Source organism: Microtus oregoni, unplaced genomic scaffold (genome assembly GCF_018167655.1).
Source record: "Microtus oregoni isolate MIOR12 unplaced genomic scaffold, Mior012 000037F_ref0000500, whole genome shotgun sequence".
Classification (NCBI taxonomy): Eukaryota; Metazoa; Chordata; class Mammalia; order Rodentia; family Cricetidae; genus Microtus; species Microtus oregoni.
Genome location: NW_024543096.1, coordinates 9,669,024 through 9,688,037, shown reverse-complemented (window position 1 = coordinate 9,688,037; position 19,014 = coordinate 9,669,024). Strand labels below are relative to the sequence as shown.

The following is a 19,014-nucleotide window of genomic DNA, read 5'->3' as shown; positions in this document are numbered from 1 at the left end:
GTATATGTGTTGCATTTATTGGATAATGGATAAAGCTGTTTCAGCTAATGGCTTAGCAGAGTAAAGCCAGGTGGGAAATTTGAACAGAGATATATATAGAGAGAGAGAGTAGGTGGAGTCAAAGAGATGCCATATAGCTGCCAAAGGAGACTTATTAGTTTGCTACCGGAAACTTACTTGTAGGCCATAGCCTCGTGGTGATACACAGATTGATAATAATGGGTTAATTTAAGAGCTAGCTAGAAAAATGCCTGAACTATTGACCAAACAATGCTGCAATTAATTTAGTTTCTGTGTGATTATTCAGGTCCGGGAGACTGGGAAACAAACAAGCAGTTTCTGGCTACAACTTAGCTCAGAGAATTTTTTTTTAAAAAAAAAAAAACAGGTCTATGGGACAAGCTCCCTGCCACTGCCCTTAGTTGCTGGGTCCTGCTTGGCACCTGGCTGTAATTAAGTTAAACTTACTTCAGTTCATAGGTGACTCCTGTGTTCATATACTTGTCCCTGTGGGATTGCTCATTGGATGCTGTCCAGACAGGAAGGAAGATGAACAGCTAACTGCCTTCTGGAATAAGAGTGTGCTCTTTCAAAGGGAACTGAGGCCCAAGAAAGAAATAACTGGGAAGTAAAGACTGACTAAACCACAGAATGTTCACATTTTAAAAGCTATCGGAGAAATAAAAACATGTTTTTTTAAATTTTTTTTAAAAAAGTCAGGACTGTATGAGTAAAGACAATTATACAAAAAGTTTGCTATAATTACTTTTAAATTGACCTTTTGTTTTTCTGTTCATATTCATTTAGGAGAATATTTAAGATAAATTAATGTGTATCATTAATATAACATTATGGAGATGGGATGTTAATATATGAATGTATTCTATGTAATATATTGATACATTATATATTAAAAGAATTACAATGAATTGTAACTTACCTACAAAATGACAAATGTGTGTGTATATACACACAAACAAATATATATGTATACAAAACAGAATTCTAGCTCTTACTGGCAAACAGATAAACATGAACTATCAATGATCTCAGTTTACAAAATGAACTTCCAAAGCTGTCCTTCAGTCCTTTGCCATGACATGGAGTATAAAACTTTGTTTTCAATAAAACCTTTTAAAAAAAAACTTTCTGAGATTCCTCCTTGGTCTTTGAATTTAAAGAAATTTCTTGCATCAATTATATAAATTTCTTATTGGTGGCCTTTATGATACTCACTCACTCCGTCTCTCCCAACTTGAATACAAATGGAAATTTGTTCAATCTGAAAGAATGATTTGATGTAAAATTGATGTAGATTAAATGCCATGCTCTATATATTTTATATCAATATGAAACTCATAAAATCCAACACTGCAGGCACTAACTAAATGTAATGCCAAATAGAAAATGATACTGTCATTATGGTTTCAAATTCCACATGTTGACTTTCACCTTAGGCAGATTTATTCAGCATTAAGAATTATCATGGGTTATAACTTGCCTAGAGGCAGCAATAACTTTCTCAGTATTTAATACAAATAGACAAAGTCTTACATTTTTACAATGTGAGTTGTGCTGACAGGTTTTTTGTTTGTTTGTTTTTGATTTTTCAAGACAGGGTTTCTCTGTAGCTTTGGAGCCTGTCCTGGAACTAGCTCTTGTAGACCAGGCTGGCCTTGAACTCACAGAGATCCGCCTGCCTCTGCCTCCCCAGTGCTGGGATTAAAGGCGTGCGCCACCACCACCCGGCTGTGCTGACAGGTTTTTAACAAGGTAGCTTTCTAAGAGATTAAAATTCTAGCAGAGTCAACACCTATGAGAGAGTCCAGTTGGCCAGAATTCTGTTTATAATTTCAGTGTTTTCAGAAAGTCCTCTTTCCTCTGGCCTATCACAATGGATTGACTGTCACATCCACTGTGGAGCTCACCCCAAGCCTCCAACTTCTTAGGAGACAAAAGCTATGAGTGGTTTGAGTCTACAGTGGGATCATCTCAGCACTTATGTCTACATTAACAAGTGTAAAACAAAGATGCCTTCCGGGAATGGGAGAGGAGAGAGTGCTGTGCTGGTTGAGGTGCCAAGGAAATGGTGTTATTAAGTTTCATTGGACAGAAAAGGCTGCCAGGGAACACTGAAAGCTAAATAGTTCATCCAGTTCCATACTCTTTCACCAGTAATACAAAACAAATCTTCATTACTTTCCACGGCTCTGTCTGCCTAAAATGAATTGTCTCTCTGAAGCATCACCCCCTTAAGACTGCAGCATCTGTCTTTCATGGCAATACAAACTTTCATCAATGCTTTAGACTTAGCACAGAGTAGCTTCAGGTAGAAGCCCTATCTTATAAATTTGTAACTTACTGAGAAGTTTTAAGTCTAAGATCACCATTTCACTATAAGGAACCTTTATTATTCTTATGCTGAGAACTTGCACAAGACATTTTAATCCTATTCATTTTCTTTGCTCTTTCTTAAACCAGAGTGACTACGTTCCCTATATTTGATGCATACTTCCTGCAATATAATATGATGTGGGAATCCCCTCTGTATGCTGTGAATACCATTGGTTAATAAAGAAACTGGCTTGGCCTGATAGGGTAGAACTTAGCTAGGTAGGGAAAACTAAACTGAATGCTGGAAGAAAGGAGGCAGAGACAGAGAGAAGCCATGGAACCACCAGAGACAGACACGCTGAAACTTTGTTAGTAGGCCAGGACTTCATGGTGATGCACAGATGAATGGAGATGGGTTAAATTAAGATGTAAGCGATAGCCAGAAATATGCTTAAGCTATTGGCCAAACAGTATTGCAAATAATACAGTTTCTGAGTGACTATTTCTGGAATGTGGGTGGCCGGAAAACAAATAAGCAGTCTCCTTACAACAATAATGTTTTTGTTCTTCTATGAGGATTTCACACTCAGTGCCTTCTCTTACATTTTCAAACCAAGAATTTGTACTCAATAGAAGTCTAACTTTTTAGCATGGGTTTGGAGTGTTTCTTTTTCTTAAGGAGTAGTCGGGACTTTAGATCAAAGTGTGATTTGAATGTTTTTAGGGATCCTATGTACATAAGGAGTAGTCGGGACTTTAGATCAAAGTGTGACCTGGATTTGAATGTTTTTAGGGATCCTATGTACATATGTTGGATTTTCCCGTGTTATCATCTTTGTACTGTCAAACATCCGATATTTTTTCTACCAACTCTATGGCTTTCTGGGACATTAATATAAATTATTTTCAAATCCCAATATCTAGGAGAGTTTAATGGCATTTCATCTGGATTTTGATGAAATTTCTCACATTGTTGGATTCTTCTTTATACAGAGGAAGTGACTTTTTGTTTTGTATAATGTATGTCTTTACATCTTTGTATAAATTCTAAATAAAACTAAAATGCTTTTATTATGGATACTTGTTCTAAAATATTAATTTATAAATATAGAAAAAAATCACATTCTCTTTTCACTGATCTGCTCAGCCCAATGGCACTGCAAATGGTCAGATCCAAACATAAAGCAGGTTTTGTTCAAAATGCATACTTATTACACGTTACCTTTACCTTTCTGTATTTTAGGTTTATTTTATTCATTTATTTTATAAACCAACCAATCCAGTTTCTATTCCCTCTCCTCCTCCCATTCCTTCTACCTTCTCTCTCACCCCATCCCCATCCATTCACAGAGAAGGCAAGGCAAATTGCTCCAAGGAAGGACCAATGCCCTCCCCACTATATTCAGGTTGAGCAAGGTAGCCATCCAAAGAGAATGGGTTCCAAAAAGCCAGTACAAGCAGCAGGGACAAATCCTGATGCAACCACTACTGGCCCTACAATCTGCCCCAGCTATATACAACTGTCACCCACATCCAAAGGGTCTAGCTTGGTCCTGTACTAGTTCCTTCCCTGTCTGACTGGAGTTGGTGAGCGCCCATTGGCTCAGGTAAGCTGTTTCAGTGGGTGTCCCCATCATGGTCTTGACCTCTTTGCTCATATTCTCACTCCTCAGTTGAGAGACTTTTAATGACTGCTTCTATTTCATTTAAATTGTTTATCTGGTTTTGACTTAATTTTGGTATGTGGTACCTATCCAGAAAATTGTCCATTTCTTTTAAGTTTTCCAATTTTTTTGGAGTAGAGGTGTTTGAAGTATGACCTGATGATTCTCTGGGTTTTCTCGGTGTCTCTTACGTCCTCCTTTTCATTTCTTTTTCTAATTTGGGCATTATCTCTTTTGGTTAGTTTGGATAAGAGTTTGTCTTAATTTTCTCAAAGAGCCAACTCTTTGTTACATTGATTCTTTGTATTTTTCTTTTTGCTTCAGCTCTTTAGCCTTAAATTTGATTATTTCCTGCCATCTACTTCTCCTGGGTGAGTTTGCTTCTTTTTGTTCTAGAGTTCTCAGGTGTGCTGTTAACTCCCTAGTGTGAGACTTCTCCAAGCTCTTTATGTGTAGACATTTAGTGCTATGAACTAAGTACTTACTTCTCTTAGTACTGCTTTCATAGTATCCCATTATTTTGGGTATGTTATACATTCATTTTCATTGGATTCTAGGAAGTTTATTTCTTCCTTGCATTTTTCTTTTAGGGATTTGTGTTTTGTCTTTTGGTTTCTTTTCTCTCTGGTGTTCTGCACTAAATGGACAAGGGTTCTGGTAACTGAGTCTTCAAGCCCAGTAGGGTATTCTCTCTGGGATTTGGGGTGCCTAGAGTACCTAGATCTAGCATGGCCTCTCATAAAGGCTGTCTACAACTTCAGAAAAAGGCAAAATATATTATACAAAAAAGAGCCAATATGCAATAGAATCATTGTAATAGCCATAACTGATGGAACACTTAAGTCAAGGGATTGGGACGTAGTAAGACCCTATGTTCCCCTTCACCTCTTATTTTGCTTTTATTCATTCATTTATTTTATTTATTTATTTTTCTTGAGACAAGGTTTCTCTAGCTTTGGAGCCTGTGCTGGAACTTGCTCTGTAGACCAGGCTGGCCTTGAATTCACAGAGATCCACCTGTCTGCCTCCCGGGTGCTGGGATTAAAGGGGTACATCACCACCACCTGGCTCATTTTAAATTGGGATATTATGAGTCATTTCTAATTAAATGAAAATGACTTTTCCTATTCTTTTCCTCTTGAGAATACAGGGAGAATGTGACTATGAAAACAACAACAAAAATCTTGACATGACAAAATACTTAAGCACAAAAGTTATAAAAGTATATATATTACAATATACATATTAAATTTTAATTATATATACATGTACAGAATATCAAAATACCTTTTCTACTTTGCCAACTATATTTTTGAGATTAAAAATAAAACAGTTCAAACATTTCTACATAAAAAACATTCTGGTTTTCAATTACTAAATACAAAATAGTACAAGTTTTGCTGCCTTAATATATACATCAAAATAAATACTTTTAATCATGGAAAATAGAAATGGCCAACAGTCTCAAATTTCTTAACATTATGACAAATAGTTTACCCTGAATTTTCAGTATCTTTTTTTTAAAAAAAAAATACATTTATTTAACCTTAAAATTAAATCAATGTGCTTTAACACATTAAAAAAAATACTTAGTAAAGGACAAGTTGACACCAACTAAAAAACAAAATTTACAGTCATATAGGTATAAAATGTAACCATTTAAAAAACATAAATTTAATATTATGTAAATATATAAAACTCCTAGGTATACTCCATAAAAATTATAAATGTACATTTGCATTCTACTGATTATCAAAAACTCTGACGTAGTTGCTATAAAATGTTAAAGATAAAAGGCATTGTTTTCTTTCTTTTTTTTAAAATGGTCTCACTATGTAGCTAGAGGCTGGCTTCCAACCCATGGAACCTGGTTTAGCAGGTCAGCATTGTTTTCTTAATGTAATATAAAAATAAGAAACACTTCTATCTCAATCAGTAATATCAACATTTGTTAGCAAAAAAATGGATTATACATAGAAAGGTAGACATTATCCTGTATTCAAGTTTCCAAGTTTGATTTCCATTAAAATATTTTTTGGAACTGATAAATTTACATAAGCAAAAGTAAAAAGATGAGGTAAACATCTTTTCCTTTTAAGAAAGCATTTGAAAGTACTCAAACATTCCCATTGCCTAGTTTTTGAAACGATGCTCTATAAGGTCTTCCATAATAATGATGATAATGATATGTATCTGAACCACATTCCATAGTCTTCTGAGTAGGTAATGTTCGTCTCTGTTATTTTCAAACAATCAGGCCTTTTACTAACCATACTGCTCTATTGTGGGTTTACATGAGGCACCATGCCACAGTAAGAGCAGCTACAATGCCATTCAAAATTGCCATGCTATAGCCCATGTGGAAAGAATGTCCAGTCAGTTTCCTAGAGAAAAAAACAGAAACACAAATCAAATAAATAACATGTAATTTGGTATGATAAACTAGTAAGATCTTACTAAAAATGCTTAAGACATCACAATGAGTTTTCTTAAGGTTTTACAAATTAATGTATAAGATAAAAAAAATACTGGGCACTTGTAGGACTAGTACAGCATCATCAGTTTTAAATTCTTTTTCAAAAGTCCTCCTAAAAGACTCAAGAGATGGCTGGCTCAGTGGTTAAAAATACTGTCTGCTCTTCCAGTGAACTGCCCAGCACCCATATTGGGTGGCTCATTATTACCTGTAACACCAGCTCCAGGGGATCCTATACCCTTGCACCCAGGGGCACCAAAACAAAAGGCACAAAAGGAACATGTGCGGACACACACACACACACACACACTGAGGGGGAGAGAAAGAGATAAAAATATTTTTAAAAAATTAAAGCCAACAAACAAATAAGCAAAACTGTCCTGATTTGCTGGTGGTTATCTAGTTTGTACAAATAAAGCTTGCCTGAAGATCAGAGGGCAGAGCTAGCCACTAGCTAACTATAGAGGTCTGTAGGTCTGTACAGACAGAAAGGAAGTGATATGGCTGGGCAGAGAGAGGAAAAGATAAACTGGGAGAAAATAGGACCTAAGTCTCATTTCAGCTGGGAAGTTGAGAGGTAAAGCGGCCGTGGTTTTGCTCCTTCATCTCTCTGATCTCTCAGCATTTTCCCCCAATATCTGATTCTGGGCTTTTATTAATACCTACTAGAACTCATGGTACATATTGGTGCTCAACATGGGGCAGGAATTCACAAAAAGCTGCTTGCCTTTGGCTTTGCAGCCACCGGGATAGGCCAGAGATACACAGAACTCCAGCTGAAGCTGGAGTCAATGCCATACCTGGCTAGGTTTTCTTTTCTCCCTAAGCCTCTAAGATTTTGTTGTTGTTGCAGCCTCTCTGCAACAAATTCCACAGGCATCTGGGCTCCAAATACCATAGGACTTACCTACTGCCCTAGAATGGCTGGCTCTGCCTTCATGCAGCCCCCACCACGTGTGCTTTTTCCATACAATCCCTTATACTCTTTCCAGACAGCTGGCTCTAACTCTCCACGGTGGATTGTGGGCTTTCCCTATTCCACCTCTCCAAGGATAAAGACTATTTTACATAGACAGGTCATCTTCAGACACTTCAGAGATCTACAGGATATGGCATTTAATATGTTTTCATAACATAGGTTCTTTTCTTTTTTATGACGAGACATAAAAATTATCATGAATAAAGTCATTTCCTTAATGACAAGTTTTGATTTGTCAAACTTAAAGACATGGCAAGATTTAAAATAAAAAAGAGGTAATATGGTGTATAAAGTACAGAACCAGAAGTATAACTCTCTTAAGATTCATGTTTATTTCCTTCCAGCCTTTCTTTCTGGCCTATCTCATGAGTGCTCCAATGTATCTCATTCCCTGAACATTGTCTAGTTGTGTGTGTCTGTCATTTCCCACATACTACAAGAAGCAGCTACAGGGATAAGTCCTGCCCCTTAGGGGGCGTGTTCGCCTCCGGCTAACGTTGGCCTATAGATTTGGCAAGCATGCTCCCAGCCCCCAGCCGTCCCTTTCTGCTTTCCTGGTCTCCACGGGAACAGTGGTTCTGTAAGTCTATTTCGCCATTAAAGCTATATATATTTTTACAATCTGTCTGCATTCGTTTACGCCGTTACATTTTGGCGTCCAACGTGGGCTATTTTGCCCCTGACTCAAGCGGGTAGCCCGCTAGATAACACAGCACCCTCCCGGGTGCTGTTTTTTAGTTCGTGACTCTGGCCCCAGTGCCGAGCCAGAGACATACTCGACCACACAGGCCCATTCTGCCTGCCTTGGCTAAGTTTGCAGCGGAACCCCACTGCCTGAATTAGCAGAAGCTCAAGTACCGGTGGTTTTGCAACAAAAGCTGCCACAGCAGCAGATTTGGTCTGATACAAAGTGACTTGGCCGGGCAGTGGTGGCGCAACCCTTTGATACCAGCACTTGGGAGGCAAAGGCAGGCGGATCTTTGTGAGTTTGAGGCCGGCCAGGCAGTGGTAGTGCAAGCCTTTAATCCCAGCACTTGGGAAGCAGAGGCAGGCGGATCACTGTGAGTTTGAGGCCGGCCAGGCAGTGGTAGCGTAGCGCATGCCTTTAATCCCAGCACTTGGGAAGCAGAGGCGGGCGGATCTCTGTGAGTTTTAGGCCAGCCAGGCGGTGGTAGCGCAAGCCTTTAATCCCAGCACTTGGGAGGCAGAGACAGGCAGATCTCTGTGAGTTCGAGGCCAGACTGGTCTACAAGAGCTAGTTCCAGGACAGGCTCCAAAAACACAGAGACCATCACTGGCAGGAACAGATCATTGCAGGTAAAAAATTTTTTCTTTTATAAATAAAATGTCTGAACACGTTAGTATTCAAGAATTTAACAGTTTTTTTAATTGTACCATGTGGGAGATTTTACAAGAGGTGTCTATCACCCCACATCTATGGATCCTTCTGGGATTCGTAGTTTTCATTGGCACTAAATGGTTTGATAATAGAAATATGATAAAGTCTTTATTAGACGAATCCAGGATTCTTGAGGCAGAGATTGAACGCTTAAAAACAATTGAGAATCAGTTTGAAGTTCTCCAGGCTGATGTTAAGGAGAAATTCACTACTATGGAAGAGGGAACAGCTGATCTGGATTGTACACTTCAGTCTCTTTCTGTAGGAAATGAAACATTAACTGAGAGAATCAAAACTGCTGAATGTGACAATTGGATTTTGTCTAAAGCTTATGAGAGATTGACGGAAAGATTGTCAATACAAGAAGGCACGGTTTACGCCATAAAAATTATGTCCAAAGATGAGATGTTATCTCTAACGGACAAACTTCATACTTTAGAATCCTCAGTGAAGGCTTTGGAACATAATTCTGGACAGGAGATTCAGACATTGCAGAAGGCAATGGTGAATAGAATTGAAAAGATTGAGGAATTTCTAAATTCTGATGAAGAAGAGCAAAAGGTAGAAAGGCAAATTTTAACTACATCTATGGGTAAATCTCTCCGGGACAATTTCCACAAAGCTCTACCTACAGCTCTACCTGCCTTTCCAGTAATAACAACAGAGACAGTGATTGGTTCCAGAAACCCTAGGGTCATCAAGGAGGATACATGGGAGCCTGTCCGTATGAATGATATCAAGGAAATAAAACAGGCTGTCATGACTTTTGGGATGCAAGCCTCTTTTGTTAAAGAGATGCTAAGATCTTGGGCCACGACAAGCAGAGCAACCCCCTCAGACTGGCTCCGGCTGAGCTCTGCGGTACTCGAGAGTGGACCGCAATTGAAACGGAAATGCTTATTTAGGCAAGAGGCTAGACTTTTAGAACAGCAGGAAAAAGCAAAGGGAATTGACATTACCCTAGATAAAATTCTAGGTGAAGGGCTCTTTTCCGACCCTCAGGAACTAATTTGGATGAAAACACACTCTCCATGTGTACTACAGCAGCCTTAAGGGCTTGGGACAGGGTACAAGACCCAGGACAGAGAATGGAATCATTTGTCAGAGTTAAACAGGGTCAGAGAGAACCCTTTAGTGACTTTTTACAAAGATTAACTAAGGCTGTACAAATAGGGATATCTGACCCAGAAGCAAGACGTATAATGATTGAGTCTTTGGCTTATGAAAATGCAAATGTGGAATGCAAAAGGATTTTGGGGCCTTTAAAGCTCAGATCAGCGCCCTTGGAAGAATGGGTCTTGCATACACTCAATGTTGATACATTTGATTATGGCACTGAAGCATGGGTAGAAGAAGCAATTTCCAATGGTAAAAGGAGACACCAGAATACCAAATATTTTAATTGTGGCAAAATAGGTCATATGAAAAGGAATTGTAGACAACGGATTTTCAGAAATAATAATAATAATGCATCTTTCAGAAATAATAATAATAATGCATCTTCTAGAAATAACAGAAATAGGAGGACTCAGCTTTCAGGTTTATGTAGAAGATATGGAAAAGGCAGACATTGGACGAATGAATGCAGGTCTACAAGAGATAGACAAGGCAACCTGATACAGTCGGGAAACGTGAGGGGGGGGGGCCTCACAGGCCCCCATGGCAAACAAGGTTCAGTCATTTCCAGTTTCTGCAGAGAACGTGCCTCATCAGGACAATTAGGAAGCCCCATGCCTACTGTTACAAGCAATAATGATCAGAAAGATAAGTTACGTGTGTTTTGGCAAACCTCTATAAATGATCAAAGACCTAAACTGAGAGTGTGTGTAAATGGCATTTTTATTACTGGCCTGCTGGACACAGGTGCTGATGTAAGTATCATTACCCCAGAATCTTGGCATCCGTATTGGCCTCTTCAGAATGTAAATGTTCAGCTCCTGGGAATTGGAACCCTATCTCGAGTAAGGCAGAGCACGAGATGGGTTGAATGTATAGATAGGGCCAGAGGGACAAATAGGAAAATTAAAGCCATATGTAGCCAATATCGCAATGAATTTATAGGGTCGTGACCTATTACAACAATGGAATACAGAAATTAACATTCCTGCTACTTCTAGAGCCTATATTTCTGAGAATAATATTAAAAGATATTACAAACAGAGAAAACCGGCCATTCGGGCTGTACAAGAACAAGCAATTGATGTCCCTTCAAAGATACCAACAGCCTTGCCTCTAAAATCGTTGACTGAGAAACCAATATGGAGAAAGCAATGGCCTTTAGCTGAGGAAAATTACAGGCTTTAGAACAGCTGGTACAAGAACAATTAGATGCTAGACATATAGAAGAATCTACCATCCCTTGGAATTCTCCTGTATTTGTGGTTAAGAAAAAATCAGGTAAATGGAGAATGGTAACAGATCTCAGGGCCATCAACAAGGTTATTCAACCTATGGGCCCTCTGCAATCTGGAATTCCTTTGCCCTCTTTATTACCAAAAGGATGGCCTCTCATAGTTATTGATTTAAAGGATTGTTTTTTCACTATACCTTTGCAAAAAGAAAATAGAGAAAAATTTGACTTCACAGTGCCTACTTATAAGAATTGTTATAACAATTCTCAACCTTCGAGGAGGTACCACTGGACCGTTCTCCCCCAGGGTATGTTAAATAGCCCCTCCCTGTGCCAATATTTTGTGAACCAACCACTGCAAATAATACGCAAGAAATTTCCCAAGTCTATACTATACCATTACATGGACGACATTTTGTTATCCGATTCAAACATGGATACCTTGAACAGACTGTTTGAAGAAATAAAGATACTTTTACCTAAATGGGGATCGCAAATCGCTCCTGAAAAGATTCAGAAGGGAGATTATGTTAATTATTTAGGTTATAAAATAGGTTTGCAAAAAATTAAGACACAAAAAGCACAAATTAGGAGAGATCGCCTACGGACTCTTAATGACTTTCAAAGACTGTTTGTTAGGAGACATTTCCAGTCTACAACCAGCTATTGGAATAACACCTGATCTAATAATTCATTTGAACAAAACCTTGGATGGTGATAAAGATTTAAACAGTCCCAGAGAATTAACAGCTGAAGCAGAAAAGGAACTGACAATGATTGAGGAAAAATTACAACAGGCACATGTGGACAGGGTGAATCCAGAACTCGATTGTATTCTCGTCATACTACCATCAAAAATTTCTCCTACAGGAATTTTAATGCAGAGAGATGATATTATTTTGGAATGGATCTTTTTACCACATAAACCAAGTAAGAAACTGAAAACTTATGTGGAGAAAGTCTCTGAGTTAATTATAAAAGGCAAGCTGAGACTTCGTCAACTAGCAGGCATAGACCCAGCAGAAATTATAGTCCCTTTCACTGCTGATGAACTAAAGAAATTATGGGAAGATAATGAACCATGGCAAAGAGCTTGTGCTAATTTTTTTGGGAGACATTAATAACAACTATCCAAAAAGCAAGAGGCTTAATTTCATAAAGAGAACTTCTTGGATTCTTCCTCGAATCGTCCGTGATGCTCCAATAACTGGAGCCCGTACATTCTATACTGATGCCAATAAATCAGGGAAGGCAGGTTACAAATCAGAAGACTTGGGTAAGGTGGAACAAAGTCCAGCCGGGCGGTGGTGGCGCACGCCTTTAATCCCAGCACTCGGGAGGCAGAGGCAGGCAGATCTCTGTGAGTTCGAGACCAGCCTGGTCTACAAGAGCTAGATCCAGGACAGGCTCCAAAACCACAGAGAAACCCTGTCTCGAAAAACCAAAAAAAAAAAAAGAAAAAACAAAGTCCGTATAATTCTGTCCAGAAGGCAGAATTATATGCCATTCTTATGGTGCTAAGGGATTTTAAAGAACCTATTAATATAGTCACTGATTCACAATACGCAGAGTTATTTTACATATTGAAACTGCTGAATTTATACCTGATGATACAGAACTAACCTCACTGTTTCTCCAGGTTCAAGATTTGATCAGGAACAGGCTTTGCCCTATGTACATAACACACATCCGATCCCATACGGGTCTGCCAGGTCCTCTAGCACAAGGTAATGCAGAAATTGATCAATTATTGATTGGCAGTGTGCTACAAGCCTCTGAATTTCATAAAAAACATCATGTTAATAGCAAAGGTTTGAAGAAAGAATTTTCAATTACATGGCAACAAGCTAAGGAGATTGTAAAGAAATGCCCTACTTGCTCTTTCTATAACCAAATGCCACTGCCTGCAGGGGCTAATCCAAAGAGCACCCAAAGTAATGAAATTTGGCAGATGGATGTGTTCCACTTTGCAGAATTTGGCAAATTAAAATATGTTCATCACACCATTGACACTTATTCAGGCTTTCAGTGGGCAACTGCTTTAAGTTCAGAAAAAGCTGATTCAGTAATCACTCATTTATTAGAAGTCATGGCTATCATGGGTATACCTACACAAATAAAGACGGATAATGGTCCTGCTTATGTCTCTAGGAAAATGAAACGGTTTTTTGATTATTACAATATCAAGCATGTTACAGGTATACCATACAATCCTACAGGTCAAACAGTCATAGAAAGATGAAATCGAACTATAAAGGATATGTTGAACAAACAGAAAGGGGTGGAAAACACCCCCAGAAATAGGTTACATAATGCTTTGTTAACCTTGAATTTTCTCAACGCTAATGAGAAGGGAACAACGGCTGCAGAAAGACATTGGATAATGGAAAAGTCTACTGAACTAAATCAACCAGTTTATTTCAAGGATGTGCTGACCTCACAATGGAAGCCAGGAGATGTGCTACGTTGGGGAAGGGGTTTTGCTCTTATCTCCACAGGTGAGGAAAAATTGTGGATACCATCAAAATTAATAAAGGTTCGGTTTGAAGAAGAGAAGCCACTTGGAAAAGATAAATAACAATTCTATCATAAGAATGGTGAACATACTGGTGGTAAGAAATACAGATAGGTTGGAGGCAGGGTTCTTTTCTTATCTCCACAGGAAAATACTTGATGGAGGAAGGTCATTGGCTAATAAAGGAACTGCCTTGGCCCATTTTATTGGTTAGAAGATAGGTGGGAGGAGTAAACAGAACAGAACGCTGGGAGGAAGAGGACGTGAGCTCAGACTCGACAGCTCTCCTCTCGGGAGCAGACGCCTCAGAGAGACACCATGCTCTTGGCTCCTGGGCAGATGCACACTATGAAGCTCCGACCCAGGATGGACATAGGCTAGAATCTTCCCGGTAAGCGCACCTAGGGGCGCAACACAGATGATTAGAAATGGGTTAAATTAATATGTGAGAATTAGCCTAGAAGAGGCTAGATAGAAATGGGCCAAGCAGTGATTAAATGAATACAGTTTGTGTGTTGTTATTTCGGAGCATAAGCTAGCCGAGCAGGCGGCCGGGGTACTGGGAACGCAGCCCCGCCGCTCTTATTACTACAAATACTCATCTTCAAAGAAATTGAGGGACCCTGAATATTTAATTACTGATGGATGGACACATTTTGTAAGTATTAATTTATATATATATATATATATATATATATATGTCTTATTAAACATTTCTTTATAAATATATAGAGCTGGTTTTGAAGTTAGACTCTGGCTCAGTCCCTCTCCAATTCCAAGCTTGTTAGTAAGAGAAAAATCCAGAGTTTCTGGAGTTTCTGTCTCATGTCAAGAGCCATGATATGGGACAGAAAGAAATATGAGTTCAGAAAACATCTTTGCTTTTCTTCATATCTATCATACTTTTCATTGAATATATCTATCATGCCTTTCATTGAATATATATATGTATGTCTATATATGTCTATATGATTAATGTTTAAGTTTTTCACAATGAACAATGAGTTTTTCCTGAAGTGACATTTGAAGTTTCCAGGAAGAAGATGGGGCCCCACAACAACAACTCCACCTGGTTGATATGACGTCATGATACTGATAGCGCTACTACAAGACCTGTTTTGAATACCAGCTGCACAAGACGATCCCAACTTGGTTAGCTGAAATGGTGCACATCTTGTACAACATTCTGGCCAGACCTCCACAAAATACTCAGAGACTATTTGCAATTTTAATAGACATTGATCTTGAAATTTAACCATCATTTTACTTTCACAGGATCCCCCAGAAAGAACGTCGCCCCCATGACAGCTGGAAGTAATTCTAGAGGACGACGTCCCCTCTCCCAGTAAAGTTTACCACTGGGTTAGGGACATCATTTAGGGGTTGGGAGGTTGGGGGAGGAATTTTATAAGCTCAGGGATCATTTTGAAAAAAAAAAAAGAGGGAATGATGGGATAATAGATTTATAATTGTGAGTTACTGCTTTTAGACAAATATATTGGTATCGATTCTTGTATATTGATACAAAGTTAAATTATATTTACTATTGTATGCATGCATGTTTCTATGTCTGTTTAAAACATTTTTATGTATTGACATATATTGTATTGATATATATATTGTATATATTTACCATATTGCAGTGTACATTTCTACCTCTGATTAAGATACTTATATAATGTTTGTGTATTGATATATATTTGCCATATTGCAATGTATATTTGTACAGTGTTTATATTTGGAGGTCATTATCCTTATTTGTTACACAGTTGTTTATTGTCTTAGTCTTTAAGTTAGATAGATATTGAGAATTATATAGATAAATAGTCATCTTAGTTTGTCATTTATAATTAGACTAATCAGGTTCTCTAGATATATAGAGATTATACTCAGTATAGATAGATAATCTTCGACCTCTTCAAAGAGCTGTAGAAAATGGCCTTTAATCTAACTCAGAGTTTCGTGATAGTGAGACACTATTGCTCCTGGCAACACCGCTCTATTCCCGAGAGAATGTTGAGCACCAAAGACACTCCATCTGGAGCCTTTCTATTTGGCAGCACTGGCCTTTGGGCAAAGAAATGCCCATACCTCAACCACTGACAGAGATACAGAGCGTGCATCAATGGATAAAACAGGACTGTCATATCCTGCCAAGACAGGGTAAGATAGTTTTGAAAAGTTCCTTGCTTTTAATAATGGTATGTCAGTTATGTTAGGCCTTAGCCAAAATTGGTTGACTCAACGTTGCAAACGAGACTTTGGGTGATTGCCCAGGTAGTCAGTTGTCTCTGTCAATTGTTGCACATTTTGGATATATCTCGTTTGTTGAGTAGTGTTTATTCCCTTCTCAGATCTTTGATGGAGTTGAAGATTATATAATTGTAGTTACTCTCTACATTATTTGGACTCCTTGAGATAGAATGTTTAGCAAAGCTTTTGTTCTCAATATTGTTTGTTATATTTATTATTTGTTGTTATTGTATATAGTTGTATTTGGTTTAGTTCTGTCTTATTTAGACAAAAAAGAGAGATGTAGGGATAAATCCCGCCCCTTAGGGGGCGTGTTCGCCTCGGGCTAATGTTGGCCTATAAATTTGGCAAGCGTGCTCCCAGCCGTACCTTTCTGCTTTCCTGGTCTCCGCGGGAACGGTGGTTCTGTAAGTCTATTTCGCCATTAAAGCTATATATATTTTTACAATCTGTCTGCATTCGTTTACGCCGTTACAAGCAGCTTGTAAGGCTGAGGGATATTATAATCTATGAGTATGGCAGTATAGTTTTAGGAGTCATTTTATTGTTTCTGTAGCAGAATAGTAGTATGCTTCCCCTAGGCTCTTGACTTATCTAGACTCAAATTCTTGACCACTTTAACAGAGAGACATTGGAGCACTCATCCTTAAATGGGTTATCTTTATCAAAACCCTCAAAGCTTATGGATCTACACAGAAGAGAAGGCATTGAGATTTTAATAGATAACTCTATGGAACCTCATCTTACATAGAGACACAATAGGACTGATACAAATATGAACTCAGAGACTGTGAAAATACATACTCAAGACCCACACATGTTCAAACCACACAAAATTTCAGCACTGAGAAGAAATGGATACAAAGTCCCACTTCTAATTAAAAGATACCTACTACTGATACTGCTGACAAAGAGAAAAATCTGTTTTCTTCAATACCATCACTGGGTATGCTGGCTAGTTTTATGTGAACTTGACATGATAGAGTCATCTGATACGAAGGAACCTCAACTGAGAAAATACCTTCTAAGATCAGGCTGGAGGTAAGCCTGCAGGGCATTTTCTTAATTTGTGATTGATGGGGGAAAGTGCAGCCCATTGCAGGTGGTGACACAATTAGGCTGGTCGTCCTAGGCAAACTGAATAAGCTATTAAGTAGCACTCCTCCATGGCCTCTGCATCAGTTCCTGCCTCCAGGTTACTGTTAGGTTTGAGTTCTTGCCTTGGCTTCTGTCAATGAACTGTGATTCAGGATATGTAAGCCAAAAAACAAACAAAAAAAACTACTTTACTCCTGTATTACTTAGGGTTCTTTAGAGAAACAACTTATATTATTTTCTCTCTCTCTCTCTCTCTCTCTCTCTCTCTCTCTCTCTGTCTCTCTCCCTCTCTCTCTTTCTCTCTCTCTCTAACACACACACACATACACAATTAAAATGGTTTACAGACTGTGATCCAGCTAGTTCAATAATGGCTTTCTGTCAAGAAAAGGTGTTCATTCCACGAGGATGGATATCTCAGTTGGTCTTCAGTTTATGCTAGAATTCTAAAGCAGTAAGTGCTAATGCCAGTGAAGGAATGGATTTACCAGGGAGAGCAAACAGGCAAATAGAAAGCACGCATCCTTCTTCCATGTCCTTTATTTAGGCTGCCAACAGGTGTAGTCCATATTAAAGGTGGCTCTTCCCATTTCAGGTGATTTAACTAAAAAAATCTCTTACAGGTGAACCCATACACTTGGATTCTAGTCAGTTTTAGATGTAGTCACGTTGACAGTCAAGAATAGTCATCACAACTCCCTAAGTTGCTGTTGGTCATGGTATTCCATCATAGAAGTAAAAAATAACTAAGACACTGGGTGTAACAACCACACTCCAGGACAGACCCCATGATGAGGAATAGTTGGGCAACACAAAATGGATTCCATGTTTTCCCTTCACTTTGTATACTTTTGGTCTTTTTTTTTTTTAAGTTTTGTTTGTTTTTCTTTAGAGACAGAGAGAGATAAAGAGTTTTAAGAAGATGGGTGGTAGGGTACAGGGGAGGATCTGGGAGTTGTTTGGGGAGGAGAAAGAAAAAGATCAAAATATACTGCATGAAAAATTTTCAGATAAAAAATTTAAAAAGACTACAGTTATCAAGTAGAAGACATATCTTAGAAATTTTATGAATTTAGGATTCCTTCTAATTGTAAATTTCTATGACTATTTCAGACAGAATAAGAAAATACTTCAAAGTTACATACTTGTGTAGTTTTTTTCCCTACCAATTAAGAGGTTACTTACTAATATCTGTACTTAAAGTAAAACAATGTTATAGGGACAGTTAACTACATAATTTATTTGCAAAAAGTCAATCAAGGAAATTCAATAATAAAAATTACTGAATAAGTTAATTTACTAGTTAAAAATCTTCACATGATGGTTCATTTGACTATATAATGAGACAGAATAGGAAATTTAATGACAGAAGCAGATTGTTTCTAAAGTTAGGATCCAAAATGTGCATTCTATCAGGCTTAAATATATTTTCCACTACATTTCTGAAATAAAAATGGAAATAAGTGGGAAATGTTGTTCAATAAGAATAAAATGACTGAACATAGTTATAAAGATAGGACAACTTCCATGTTAGAGGACGAGTTGTAGAAGAGAAGCCATCTTAGTCTAGTTTCAAAACGTTTTACAACAATAAAGACACATACAATGAAGTGCTTATGTGATTCCCACCAGTGGTATGAGTCAAGCTCTAGGATTAGACATGGGTTTGAGCAACTCTTACAAGGGGTATACAGATAGAAACGTTGTTTGATCTCTTTGGCCTTTAATTTCTTCTATAAAATTGATGACAAATTTACCCTTATAAAGGTGCTGTGAGGACTACATATCTGTTGCATAACAAATAAATGTTAGTTATATAGCTTGGGAGGAAAAAACTCATTTACTGTACTGGCTGATTTTGTGTGTCAGCTTGACACAAGTTAGAGTCATCAGAGAGGAAGGAGCCTCAGCTGAGGAAGTGCCGCCTTGAAATCCAGTTGTAAGGC

The 19,014-nt window shown here is 38.1% G+C and overlaps 1 protein-coding gene across 1 annotated transcript in view; it reads right to left on the bottom strand.

The window, feature by feature from the left end:
• Positions 1–5,228: 5,228 nt before the first annotated feature.
• Positions 5,229–19,014, bottom strand: part of Arl6ip6 (ADP ribosylation factor like GTPase 6 interacting protein 6) — a 45,083-nt gene continuing 31,297 nt past the window's right edge. The window contains exon 4 of the mRNA XM_041631553.1: positions 5,229–6,382. Within this exon, the coding sequence (XP_041487487.1) occupies positions 6,289–6,382 (94 nt within the window). The 3' untranslated portion in view covers positions 5,229–6,288. The remainder of the gene's footprint in view (positions 6,383–19,014) is intronic.